A 12,935-nucleotide genomic window follows, 5' to 3' on the forward strand; every position below is an offset into this window, starting at 1 on the left:
ATGGCGCTCCACGAACTCTCCCCAGGAAGTTTTCTTGATCTGCAGCTATGAAAATATCAGAGTGAAAGCGGAAGGGAAGGATTTCCCAGACAGAAGGAGCAGCGCACGCGTACGCCTTGTGGGGGGACCACAGGGGCTTGGCTGGAGGTGGGGCGGGGGGGGGGAGCAGAGCCCAGCAGGCCAGGCCCCGAGGCCACCTTCCGGGGTTCTACTTTATGCCAGAAGCACCTGCAAGGCCCTGCTGTGAGCGCTCAGGGGCGGCCCTAGAAGACTCGCATTTCAGGAGGGGAACACCTCACTCGGTGTGGACCCTGGAGGGGAGGGGGATAAGAGCAGTGAGGAGGTGAATGCAGTTGTCCAGGGGGAAATGGCCACGGCGCCTGGGACTGCAGTGCAGACAGCAGGTTGTAAACTTACAAACACAGACTTTTTCTCCCCCTTTTTTGAGGTAATTGTGGGAAATAGAATTTAGCGGAGATCTAGTGTTTGTATGACACAAATCTACAGCAGTTTTACAAACCACTAGTACATCTGGGTGTGATGTCACATGATTTAAGCATCTAAATATTCCACAATAAAAACAAATTTAAACCAATCATATACAAGAGAAAAGACGAATTATCTTTCAGATCTGTCTACAGATAGTAAAAATGAAGAGATGATCCAAGAGTATGCACCTGAAAATACAAAGGAAAAAGATGCTACAGAAGTTTGTTAGGTAACTAATTAAGAAAAATATTATTTTATCTGAAATTTGTGGTATTTCGCCAGCTTTTTAAAATGTGTAATTGCCTCGAAATTCTGTTCGAAAGCCTCATTCATTTTTCTATCTAATTTTGTATTTATAATTTTGAGTTCCTTTTCATAAAGAGAGCTCCCAAATTTTTAGAAGTGTTGGGCTCCAATATATGGACCAACCCCCGCACAGACGCCGTGTGAGAAAGACACGCGTGCCTGCTCCCACCCATCCAAAGCTAGCCCAGGACAGGCAACGAAACAAGCAGTGGCGGCAGATGGGGCGCGGGTGAGGCCAGGCAGGGGCCCAGTGGCCTGGGAGCAACAGTGGGCGCCCTGCCCTCTGGGGATGGTTCAGAAAGCATGGTGGGTCATGTTGTGTCCCACAATAAGGACAGGTTCGTTCCCGTGGGTGCGAACCCGCCGGGTGTAACAGGACCTTTTGAGGATGCCATGGTTGGGTAAGGTGTGGCCAGACCGAATTGGGGTGGGTCTTAGTCTCTATGACCTGAGGCCCTATGAGGGGGGGTCAGCCCCAGCCGTCCAAACGGAGCAGAAGAGCAGACCTAAAGAGGAGGTGCCAGGTGACGGCAGTCACCTGGACACAGCCTTGGAGAGGGCTCCGCCTCGCTGAGTCTTGATTTGGGCCGTTTAGCCTTCAGAACCATGAGACAATAATGCTTGCTGTTTAAGCCACCCTACTGTATGGTGCTTGTCCTAGCAGCTTGAGCAAACCAAGGCAGTTGGGAGAATATTGAAATTGGGCAGTGATATCAGAGATAGAAAGGAGGGAATGATGCAAATACATATATACTTAAAAATTACACATGAGTATGTGTGCATGCATGTATAAATTATGTACTGCCTTAGTTTGCCAGGACTGCTATGACTAATACCACAGGTTGCTCAGCTTAACCGACAGGAATTTCTTCCCTCACGGTTTCTGAGGCTGGAAGCCCAGGATCAGCGTGTGAGCGGGCCACGCTCTCTGCAGAGCCCTGGGGCTCGGTGACACTTGCCGGTGCACCACAGCTTGGCCTGGCCTCCATCGCTTGGCCAAATGTCTCCTCACTCCTCCTGCTGGCCCCTTGGCTTCTAAAGACTCCGGTCCCACCGGGCCAACGCCTACACTGCTTCTGTTCGGCCTCATCTTAATGGGATTTTGAGGGTCCTCTTTACAAATGGGTTGAGGCCCACAGGCTCAGGGTGGGTTAGGATTTGCAAATCTTATTTACAAATAAGTTCACATCTACAGGACCAGGGCGAGAACTTCAACATAGCTTTGTGGGGACATGACTCAGTCCATAACACATCTGTGTGTGTGTATAAATGTCACATTGCATTTGCAACACTGGTGGTGCATTTCAGTAGCAACACTGATCACACAGTGTAAGATCCCAAGGAGAGGTCCAGGCTAGAAATACGAGTTTATGAGAGTCATCAGCCTAAGTGCTGGAAGCTAAACCCAAGGACAGCATGTGCAGTCAGGAGACTTTACACTGGGATGGGACACTGGAAGCTGATACTGAGAAAAAGTGACCAGAGAATAAGAATCATGGTGGCCAAACGAGAGAAAACATCAAGAGCATCGAGAGGTGAGAAGTCAGCAGCGCAAATGCTCGGCGGTGGCCGAGTTAAGGGGGGCCTCACATGTCTCCTGGAGGCAGTGAAGGCCAGTGGGGAGGGCCCGAGGCACGGGCAGCCTAGAGCAGTGAGCCAAGGACCACACTGAACTGGGCCATCAACTGCTCCTCTAAGAAGTTTGACTGAGGAAGTGAAGGGGCAAGGGTGGAGTTGGCTTAGTTTTAGAATGGGAGGCAAGCTTTTTATAAGGTAAAGGTTTATGGAATAATCATCATACTTTCCAAACTGAGTAGGGGAGAGAGAGAGACCAGATTGGAAAGAAATTAAAATGGAAAAGGGAGGTTGAAAACATTTTTACAGGAGTGTAAATTCTCCATCAGAAGAGATTCGCTCTTCACAGCCCTGAGAAAGGGAGAGGGTCTCCTATCACCCCAGGATCTCCAGAGAAGTAGCTCCCAATCTTCAGTGTATAAAAAGGCTTCGCAGCATGGCGCTCTGCCCCTGAACTCCGCTCCATGCCCTGGGCTTGGCGGCACCCAGCCCAGCCGGACAGGAGGACACAAGGCCGGACCGCGCACAGTCCGGCTGCAGCCCCAGCCACGGCCGGCAGGTGGCGCGCGACGCACACCACCCGCTCAGCAGGGCTCGGCGCGCGGCCCGCAGACCGCGAACCCCGCTGTCCAGGCCGCGGCCGGGAGCCTCTCTCCCGCGACCGTGAGGCGTCGCCTCCTCCTGCCCCTGCATCCTGACGCCATGGCGTGTCTTGTTCCCCACGCGGCCTCCTCCAGCCCCGGGAGCCGCGCCCCGTTCCAGGAGCCCTGCTTTCTGGTCAGGAGGCCGCCGCTCACTTTAGTTGTCCTCGGCTTTCCCGAGGAGGGGAGCGTTGTCACTGTAGGGTCAGTGGTGGGGCCGGCGTCCTGCTCAGCCGCTCCCCTCCCCGGGGAGGACAGCCCGTGCCCAACTTGCCAGAGGTCGCAGAGCTACCCTAGAGTGCCGAGCACTTGGAACCTGCCTCTTGCTTTGAGTGGCTTGACTTTCCACTGCGGCCAGCTCGTGCTGCAGCGTATGTGTGCACGCTTGTGTATTGCAGCTTGGCCTGGCCTCCATCGCTTGGCCAAATGTCTCCTCACTCCTCCTGCTGGCCCCTTGGCTTCTAAGAACTCCGGTCCCACCGGGCCAACGCCTACACTGCTTCCGTTCCGCCTCATCTTAATGGGATTTTGAGGGTCCCCTTTACAAATGGGTTGAGGCCCACAGGCTCAGGGTGGGTTAGGATTTGCAAATCTTATTTACAAATAAGTTCACATCTACAGGACCAGGGTGAGAACTTCAACATAGCTTTGTGGGGACATGACTCAGTCCGTAACACATCTGTGTGTGTGTATAAATGTCACATTGCATTTGTAACACTGGTGGTGTGTGACAGTGTATGTGTGTGCGTGCATGTGCATGTGTGTGCGCGTGTGCATAGGTGCGTACACGTGTGTGCATGTGTGCATGCGCGTGCGTGCACCTGGGCACACACATGTTGTATGTGTATGCATTGTGTGTGTGTGCACGTGTGCGCGCGTGCGTGTGCTTAGTACATTGGTGTCGGCTCCTGAGCTGCCGTGTAGGAGGAGCATAGGGCCACCATCCAGTTGGGCTGCAGGCCCGATGACTTTAGGGTGTCTGCCCAACAGGGCCTTTGTCCTCACCCAGACTGTGTATTTTGGGGGCTAGCCTGGTGGTGGCAGAGGCTGGGGTCACCTGGGTTTTAGTGGGCCTTTTTTCTTCTGCATCCGCGTCCCATCTGTAGAGCTGCACCTTCATTCCAGGCCCTGGTGGCCTTCTCCGTGTCTGTTATGTCCAGCGATGTTTGGTGAATCAATGACATCGACCTTCGTTATTTTTAGATCTAAATGGTGTTTTCCGACATCTCTGATGAGCAGCATAAACTACCTTTGGCATATTTCTGGAGCCCACGCTCACCTATTTAACAAACATGTGCAAGGTAGTGGCTTAGTGCCAGCGCCGCTCTAAGCACTTTCCAAATATTAACTCATTTAATCATATCTTCGTTGCATTTCTTTAAGGTTGCATGTCAGCGAATATCTACGTGTTAGAAATCACCCTCTTCCTTCTCTACCCGACACCCTCCCCCCAGAAGGAAACGACGGGAAATCAGCTACTGGCCACCGGTGGTGGCGCTGCAGATACCGGGCCTGGGAAGGTCGTGGCTTGGGATGAAAGGGTTAAGGCGCAGAGCCAGGGGCTCGCGGCTTCCCGGGGGAACCCCGGGGCTCAGCGACCTGGAGGCTGCCGCCCCCCGCCCCAGCCGCTGGGCGCGCCCAGGCCCGGCCCGAGGCAGAGGCGGCTGGCGACCACCCGGCTGATCCTGCGCAGGGTCCAGCACTCCCGGGCCGCGCCGCAAGGAGTCGGGCTGAGCTCGGACTTTGGGGAGGTGATGATGGACACAAGACACGTGGCCACACAATGGGGACACACGACTGACCTCAGTCGCTTCGGCAAACTGCCCCTGCTTTCGGGAGGCGGCGGGAGCGGCTCCGGAGCGCGGAGGCACTGCGCGCCGGCGCCCCCCGCCTAGCCCCGGCTAGGCTGAGCGCAGCGACGCCAGGGGGTAGGCAGAGCCGCGGGGACGCGGAGGTCCCTGACCCTTAGAGCCCCTCCCGAGGCCCGGGAGCCTTAGCGCTGTGTATAAAGAAAGGCCCACCAACCTCCTTCACGTGGGTGCCCGGGCGCGCTGGGCGTGAATTGGCCGGGTAGGTCAGATACAGGCGCTCGGAGGGTTCGTGGGGTCACGATGCAAAGGGAGCGGGTGAAAGGCCGTGGGAAGGTCGCGCGAGGCTGGCGTTTGCAGTTTGCGTGGGTGGCGGCAGGTGGGGCGGTGTGGAGAGAGGGAATTCAGGGGCATGGAGGGAGGAAGGGGACCGGGACTGATGAATTTGAGAAGCAGCAATCCAGTTGGGGAAAATGGAAAAAAAAAAAAAAAAAAAAAAAAACCTAGCAGGGCTTTCTCTCTCCCCTCCTGTATGCAAACTGTCCCTTCGGGTTAGCGCCAGCCTTTATCTGGCTCATTAACATGAGCTGTGGCGAACGCGCTTAAACCCTCTAATTATTTAATCTGCCGTCACCAAGCGGGGCGCAACCCCGAGGCGCACTTGGAGGGGGCGGGCAGAGCCGGGCACGGTGCAGGGGCGGGGCGCAGCACCCAGTCTGGCTGCGCTACCAGGGGGAGACCCCTCCCGGCTCAGGAGCCCCTCAGGGCGCTTTCCTGGAGCTAACGCTGCGAAGTTGTTCGGGGGAATAGAGAACGCCCCCTCCCCAAAACCATCCCCGGGTAGGTGGTGCAGTACTCGGTTCTCTGCCATCGAGCCGGGGCGTGTAGAGCGCCGCCTCCAGGGTGGAGAGAGGCGGAAGGGATTTGGGTAAAAATGGAGTTGGGTTGGGTGCATCTTCCAGAAAGACTCCGGGGAGAACCTAAAGATTGTGGGAGGCCGACCGAGCTCCGAGCTGGACTGACAAGGCCTTTCTTTTATTTTCTCCACCTCCCCACTTTTCTTTCTTTCTTTTTTTTTTTTTTTTTTTTGCCGCGTTCCAAATAGGTCGGTAAAGTTGGGGGAAAACGCGCTGCGACTGAAAGCCGGCCGCTCGGGTCCATGGTGCTATTCAGAAAACAGTTTGAAAATAAGTTAACCTCCGTAGGGTTTTCCGCCCCCCGTTCTCCTCTTCTAATTGTCCCCCGTCCCCCCTCCCTTACATTCGAGTCTGTTTTATGTTCCTCCGCGTTGTGCCAACTATTTTATCTTTATTCCCTCTCTTTCTCTCGCCATTCATCCCGGCCCCGGCCGAGGCGCGCTGTTAGCGCCCAGCGCACGCCGCGCCTGCAGCCGAGGTGTTTCTATACAAACCCGCGCGTCCAGTTGTCATATTAATTATTACACTGCGTAATGGCTGAAATGGTCAAAATAAGGGGAGACTCAAGAGCGCTTTTTTTTTTGCTGCTCAAAGATTCAGCAAAGAAGCCGTGCAACAAAGCGCTAATTGGCCCCCAGAAATGCTCTGACAAGGCATGGAAGATAGGTTTCATAGAGCCCTGCGACTGTGAAGGGGGGAGCTCTGAATGGACCCCACGCTTCTTTTCTAAACTCTCTTGCTGAGCAAAAAATGGACCTCTGTTTGAATACTGCCCTGATCCTTGAATACTATACCCAGCAGAGAAAAAAATGCACCATTTATTGTAAGTTGTTTTTTTTTTTATTTCTCCAGCTATTCATGGGTTCTCTGTGAAGAATCAGCTGGTTTTGTTTACCGTGAAAGACCTTTACTTTATTTTCATTCTTGGGGGAGGTGGGGAGGGGAGGGAAGGAGAGCTGTGTGCCTAGACTGGGAGGAGCTGGCTTACTGTAACAAAATAGAGTGTAACAAATCCTACAAAAGTTTAGAATGTATTGATTCTTTGGAGAGCTATATAGATTAACGACTTTCTTTATGCGTATCCCAGGAAGGTATTTAATCATAATGTAAATGGAACTTTAGAGAAAATAAAGCCTTAGCGTTACTTCTCCTTATTTGGAGAACTTCAAAAGGACTTGTGAGGGTGGCTGCAAATTACCCCCTCCCCCCACCACCCCACCTCTCCTCCCCAACAGAAAAGCCACAATAAAATAATAGTTGGTGCCTTTTCCACTTTGTTTTTCTAGCTTTTTCTCCCCCTTTTAAAGGCATATTGAAAAAGCAGAGAGATTTGTTAGAAGCCCAGAGCCCTCTAATGCAGGTGCAGGCCTGGCCGCCGTGACCAAGAAACCCAACCCAGCCAAATAAGTGGTTTGTGCTGCTCGGCCCCTGACCCTGCCGACCAGGCTGGCACTGACCCAGCTGGGGCTGGGCAGCAGCGTTTTCTGAGGTCACCTGGGAAGCTGGACTCAGAGGCTGGACGCACGTGTCCACCAAGACAGCAGGCTGCTCAGTAGGGAACTTTGCTTAGAGCAGCACCTAGCCCAAACCCGAGGTCGGAGGCTGTAACGACCGCTGTGACTGTCCTGCCCAATCATTTCTCCAAGCACCCATGGTGTCTGTGGCCCAGCTTTTCCCCAAACCGAGTGTTGTGCGAAAAACCTTGTGACCAAATCAAGAAGCCTGAGGCCCGGCTCATCTTTGCACTCTCCGTGCCCTTCATTCAGGATCCCTGATACGTGTGACCTTATTAAATGATTTGTTCCATGAGTACCCTAGTTTCAGTTTAAGCTAGCCCCTTTCTACCCCAGAAGGAGCTTTTTAAAAGAGTTGTGTCACATCTCTTTCTTTGTGGAGAGAAGTGTCCCAATGCTGGAGCTTGAGGATGCTGTGGGACCAGAGTTCTGGCCTGTCCTTCAGCTGTGAGTGGACATTAAGTGACAGGGGACTCGGGTCTGCAGGGCGGCAGGTCTCAGCCGCACCAGGGGAGATGTTACATAGTTCCTGGTATCGAGCACCTACTCTGAGGCATGGTCCAGCTCCGGGGTTCTTGGACATAAGAGAATGACCTTAAGTGCAGACCTCAAGGCCGTCATCGCATTAGAGGAGAGGAGGAAAGGTTCCCGTTTTCTGGAATGTCTGCATTCTAGGTCATACACAACAAAGGGGGCGTTCCTTTCCAGTCCCACTGCAATCCAGCATGTGGCTTGAATGCTGCTAATTTGGAGGAGGGGAGAGACCATCTGTGATAGGTATTGCAGCCCCACCTGATCTAATTCTCATGGCAAGAGGCCAAGGGTGCACCAGTACTCCATTCTGGATGAAGATGTCAAACCCTTTCCTTGTGAGTTGTTTTCTTCTCCTTCTATGTGCAGCAAATGAATCAAATCTCAGTGCCTTGACTAAGTAAAGTCCCTTGGACTTACCTAAAGAATGCCACATGGGTGGCCCAGGGACTGGAAATAGGCATGGAAGTCAGACCCAGAAGCTCTGCTGAAGGCCCTCCCAGTGGGAACCGAGGAGTGTGGCTGCGTTGGATCGCTCTTGCCTTAATTTATTTCTATTGCCTTGATTTGCAAGTGTCACCAACCCCCAGGGGCCTCGAGAACAGGGCAGTGTGGCATTGGGTCTCCATCGCCTGAGTGGTTCCAGGAGGAACCCGTGCTCAGAGGATGGCCATGTGACGGTGACTTCTTCATTGCTTTAGAAAGGCTGCCCCTATTACTCTCCTGTTTAGACCCGGTCCTGGGAGCGCCACACTGTGGCCGTGTCTCTCAGGCTGGAGAGTGGTGCCAGGTGGGCATCTTAGTCTGGCTCTTGGGTCTGAGTCCTTGGCTTCAAATTGTTAACAACAACCAGGAAATCCATTTCAGCAGAAGGCTCCCTCTGGCGGTGCGCAATCTGGGAAGGGCAGGAGGCGAACAAAGAGAAATTCTAAGTGTGTTGCCTTACGGTTGGAGAAGGTGGAGACCACTGGCTTGGGCTGGGAGTGTGCTGATGGGCATCTCTTGGTTCTCTCAAGTCAGGAAGGAGTGAGGTTGGAGACCGCTTGGGTTCTTGGGGAGAGTTCCAAAGCTTGGAAGGAGGCAGGCTTGGGATGCAGGAGGGGTGGGTGGGTGGAGGGAGGGGTTTTTGGCTCAGAGCTGGAGCAGGGAAAATAGGAACAAATGTTCAAATGTTCGGGTGGCTTTGGCCGGAAGGATCCCAGCGCCTGCTGTCTTTTTCTGCTGGGTTGAGGCCAACACGAAGAGTCACTACAATGCGTGGCTTCACAAGTTGGCGCTCCCTTCGGGCGCCCGTTTCATAGAACGGGCACGCGCGGGCTGTGGTTGTTGGGGGCAGGCGCTGGCCCTGAAATGCCTGCAGTTAGGACCTCTGTGCATGCGGGAAAGGGAGCCTGGGCGCCTGCGCTGGTGACCCGCAAGCATTCTGTGCTGTTAGAGGCCAGACAGCGTGCGCTCTTCCTGGAGAGATCTGGAAATGGAGGCCGGCAGAGGGAGAGGAACTTGTTGAAGGTCACAAGGCCAAATCAGTGGCAGAGCCTGGGCTCTGAGGACCTCTGTCCAGGCTGGAATGGTAATGTCTGCATTGGAAGGGAGCTCGTGGCGCATGGTTAAGCTTAGCATGAAGTGAACAGGGCCGCAGGAAGCTCTCCCCACATGCCTCCTAGCGGCTTGCACTCAGAGCTCACACGTGTGTGCATGTACGTGTAGGGGTGTGCATGAATAACCCCAATGTCATCAGGTCACCTGAGGCTTACTTGGGTTGGGAAGTGCGAGATGCTGAGGCCCAGTCCTGCTCCTTGGCCTTAGGCCTGTTGGCCCTTGCTGAGCCCAAGAAGAGCGGACGAACGAGATGGAGGTCTGAACACCTTTCAGCTCTTTTCTGAGTGTGAGGGGAAGGTGGGAGGTTCACATGCAACAGGGTGGGCCAAGGCCTGAGAGAGGGGGGCAGCTCCAAGTGACGGCAACGTGGCAGGGAGACCTTCAGTGCTCATCTCTGTTGGAACCATTCAGAGATAGGCCTGCTCCAGATCCACTCCCTCTACAGAGAGGAAACTGAGGCAGAGAGGAGCCGTGTTTCACCTCCGGGAGCCACCAGTTCTGACCCCACACACACCCAGCGCCGCTCCCTGGGTCACCCACTCTGGCCCTTTAGTGGGACCCAGCGCCCCAAAGGGAAATCCAGTTAGGGGCCGTTATCCGGAAAATTCACCATAATCATCCCTGCACCAGGTCTCTGGTCAAAACTGCCCATTTCTACTGGACACATTAATTGGATGGCTGCCCTCGGCAGGGTTCTGCCCAGGTGAAGCCATCTCAGACGCCCCCAGACTCCTCACAGAAAAGGGACGGAGGTGGGGCGCACCGCTCCGTGCGTTTGGCTCGTAGCGCCGCGTCCCCCGACGCCCCGAAGCTGGACAGCGGGAGCCAGGGCCGAGGGCCCACGGAGGGCGCCCAGGCGGCCACTGCCCTAGAGCCCGAGCGACGGCGGCAAACGCCTCCCCCTCCCCGGAGCCGCCAGCACGCGGCCCGGCCGGGCTCAGCTCCCAGTCGCCTGCCACCGGCCCGCCAGGCACACGCCTGGGGCGGGAAGGAGGCTGCGCCAGGGCCGCCAAGGTGTCTGCGGCGCCGCTGCACCGCCGAGGAGACTCTCCCGTCTCCCCGAGCCCCCTCCCCCTTCACCCGGTCCTAGCTGTTTTCTCCAGACTCTCCCGGAGCGCTCCGCTCTCTATGCACCCACCCCCACCCTAGCCGATCGGAAAATAATCTTCCGGTTGGGGTGGGGGTGGGTCGGTATCGGGTGTCCCTGCCACATACACCTACCCACAGTGCTGGCAGCACCCACACCCAGGGCGCTCCAGACGCCCTTCGTCTCCCCTCACTCAGTTGTGGGGAACACATCGTAACTTTTAGAGCTGAAAGGAACATTAGGGACCATCTAATCCAACCGTGCATTGCGACAGATGAGGAAATTGAGTCTCAGGGAGGCTATCACTTACCAAGGGCCACAGAATTAGTGAAAGGGCGCGTTGGAACTAGAACCCAAGTCTTAACCTAGTCCAGTGCTTGGCCTCCCGCTAGGTTTCTGAACTCCAAGTCCTCAAAATTGCTTCAGCTCCTAGGGACAGCGAAGACCTCCCGGAGAAGGGCAGTGGGAGGAGAAGGAAACCGGGAAAATGGACCCCAATCCCCCCTGTGCCGCTTTCCCTGCCCAAACACTCCCCTGCGCATTGCTCCAAGTTCTCAGGATAATCTCACGGCACTTCACCCCAAACGTTTCTACCCATACACCCCAATTCGCAGAGCCTCTCCCCCCTCCTGCGACGCCGCCCCCCCCTTTCTGGAGCCACCCCCGGCTGCAGCCCGCCCCGAGCGCGCCGCCTGTTTATTCAGCCCGGAGCCCGGCACGCGCCAGGCGCACGCACTGCAACAACAAACGCCGCTGAATGGGGAGTTTGCAAGGAGCGGGCGCAGGCACAGCGCGGGGGGAGGGGAGTTTAGGGAGTGGGTGGGAGGAGGAGGTAAGAGGAGGGGGGAGTGGGGGCTGCAGCCGCTCGCTGCAGCAGCGGGGAGTGGGGGGCGAGGCGGGGCCAGGACAGCGTGTGGGGCTGGGTGTCCCATTGAAAAGGCGGCCGCGCTCCGGCCGCCCAACACTCTCTCGCTTCTGGCCGGGGGACGTGGAAGGCGCCCCGACAGGGAGCCGGCCGGGGAGGGCGAGTGAAAGGAGGACCAAGAAAGAAAAGGCGTCCGAAAAATACTAAAAACCGCCTGAGCCCCGGCGGAGAGCGCGGGTTGCGGCGCAAGAGAGCTCAGCCAAGGGGGCAGAGAGCGCGGGGGACTCAGCAGAGAGCGCTCAGAACCGGCTTTTGCTGCTGCTGCTGCTGCTGCTTTTTCTAAGGCAGAAGGCGCTCGCTGCAGCCTCACACGCGAGCGCCACGCGAGGCTCCCGAAGCCAACCCGCGAAGGGAGGAGGGGAGGGAGGAGGCGTGGAGGGAGGAGGCAGTGCATTTACCCCTTCTTTGCTCCCACCCTAAGAAGTCTCCCTGGGATTTTGTAGGGGGGTTTGTTTTCGTTTTCTGTTTTTTTTGTAACTTCCCTCCGGGCTCCCTTTTCATCTCTCCCCTTCTTTCCCTCTGTTTGTGCGCCCCGAGTCCTGCCGGTGCCCTCCCCCCGTCCCCGTTCCCCGGGATCCCGCGACTCCTTGGCCGCCGCTGCGCATGGAGAGCTCTGCCAAGATGGAGAGCGGCGGCGCGGGCCAGCAGCCCCAGCCCCAGCCGCCGCCGCCGCCGCCGCCGCAGCCGCCCTTCCTGCAGCCGGCCGCCTGCTTCTTCGCCACGGCGGCGCAGAGCGCGCAGCAGCAGCCGCCGGTGCCGCAGCCGAGCCCGGCGGCCGAAGGCCAGCCCTCAGGGGGCGGTCACAAGTCAGCGCCCAAGCAAGTCAAGCGCCAGCGCTCGTCCTCGCCCGAACTAATGCGCTGCAAGCGTCGGCTCAACTTCAGCGGCTTCGGCTACAGCCTCCCGCAGCAGCAGCCGGCCGCCGTGGCGCGCCGCAACGAGCGCGAGCGCAACCGCGTCAAGCTGGTCAACCTGGGCTTCGCCACCCTCCGGGAGCACGTCCCCAACGGTGCGGCCAACAAGAAGATGAGCAAGGTGGAGACGCTGCGCTCGGCCGTCGAGTACATCCGCGCTCTGCAGCAGCTCCTCGACGAGCACGACGCGGTGAGCGCCGCCTTCCAGGCGGGCGTGCTGTCCCCCACCATCTCCCCCAGCTACTCCAACGACATGAACTCCATGGCCGGCTCGCCGGTGTCGTCCTACTCGTCCGACGAGGGCTCCTACGACCCGCTCAGCCCCGAGGAGCAGGAGCTGCTCGACTTCACCAACTGGTTCTGAGCGCGCGGCCTGCTTAGGCCCCTCGGCGAGCGCGCTCCGCAAGCAGGTGGGTCGCGCGTGGGGGTGCGCTGGCCTCGACGCCCTGCCTGCCTGCTGACTTTTCCTCCCTCCGAGAGCTTGCGGGACGGGCATTCTGCACTGACATGGGAGGGGGGCGGTTGGTTTTTTCAGGTTTTGTTAAACTCTGTTGATTTCAGATTCTACTCGGTTAGTCTCAGCTCCAGCCTCCGAGACTGCGCTTTGCCCACGTCTCCAACGAGTGTAG

The 12,935-nt window shown here is 56.7% G+C and overlaps 1 protein-coding gene across 1 annotated transcript; it reads left to right on the top strand.

Annotated features, from left to right (window-relative positions):
- The first annotated feature begins 11,995 nt into the window (after window positions 1-11,995).
- ASCL1 (achaete-scute family bHLH transcription factor 1) lies at window positions 11,996-12,670 on the top strand. The gene has a single exon (XM_077168166.1). The coding sequence runs from the start codon at window positions 11,996-11,998 to the stop codon at window positions 12,668-12,670; it is 675 nt and encodes a 224-aa protein (XP_077024281.1).
- Window positions 12,671-12,935: the final 265 nt, after the last annotated feature.

Source organism: Tamandua tetradactyla, chromosome 7 (genome assembly GCF_023851605.1).
Source record: "Tamandua tetradactyla isolate mTamTet1 chromosome 7, mTamTet1.pri, whole genome shotgun sequence".
NCBI classification, from domain to species: Eukaryota; Metazoa; Chordata; class Mammalia; order Pilosa; family Myrmecophagidae; genus Tamandua; species Tamandua tetradactyla.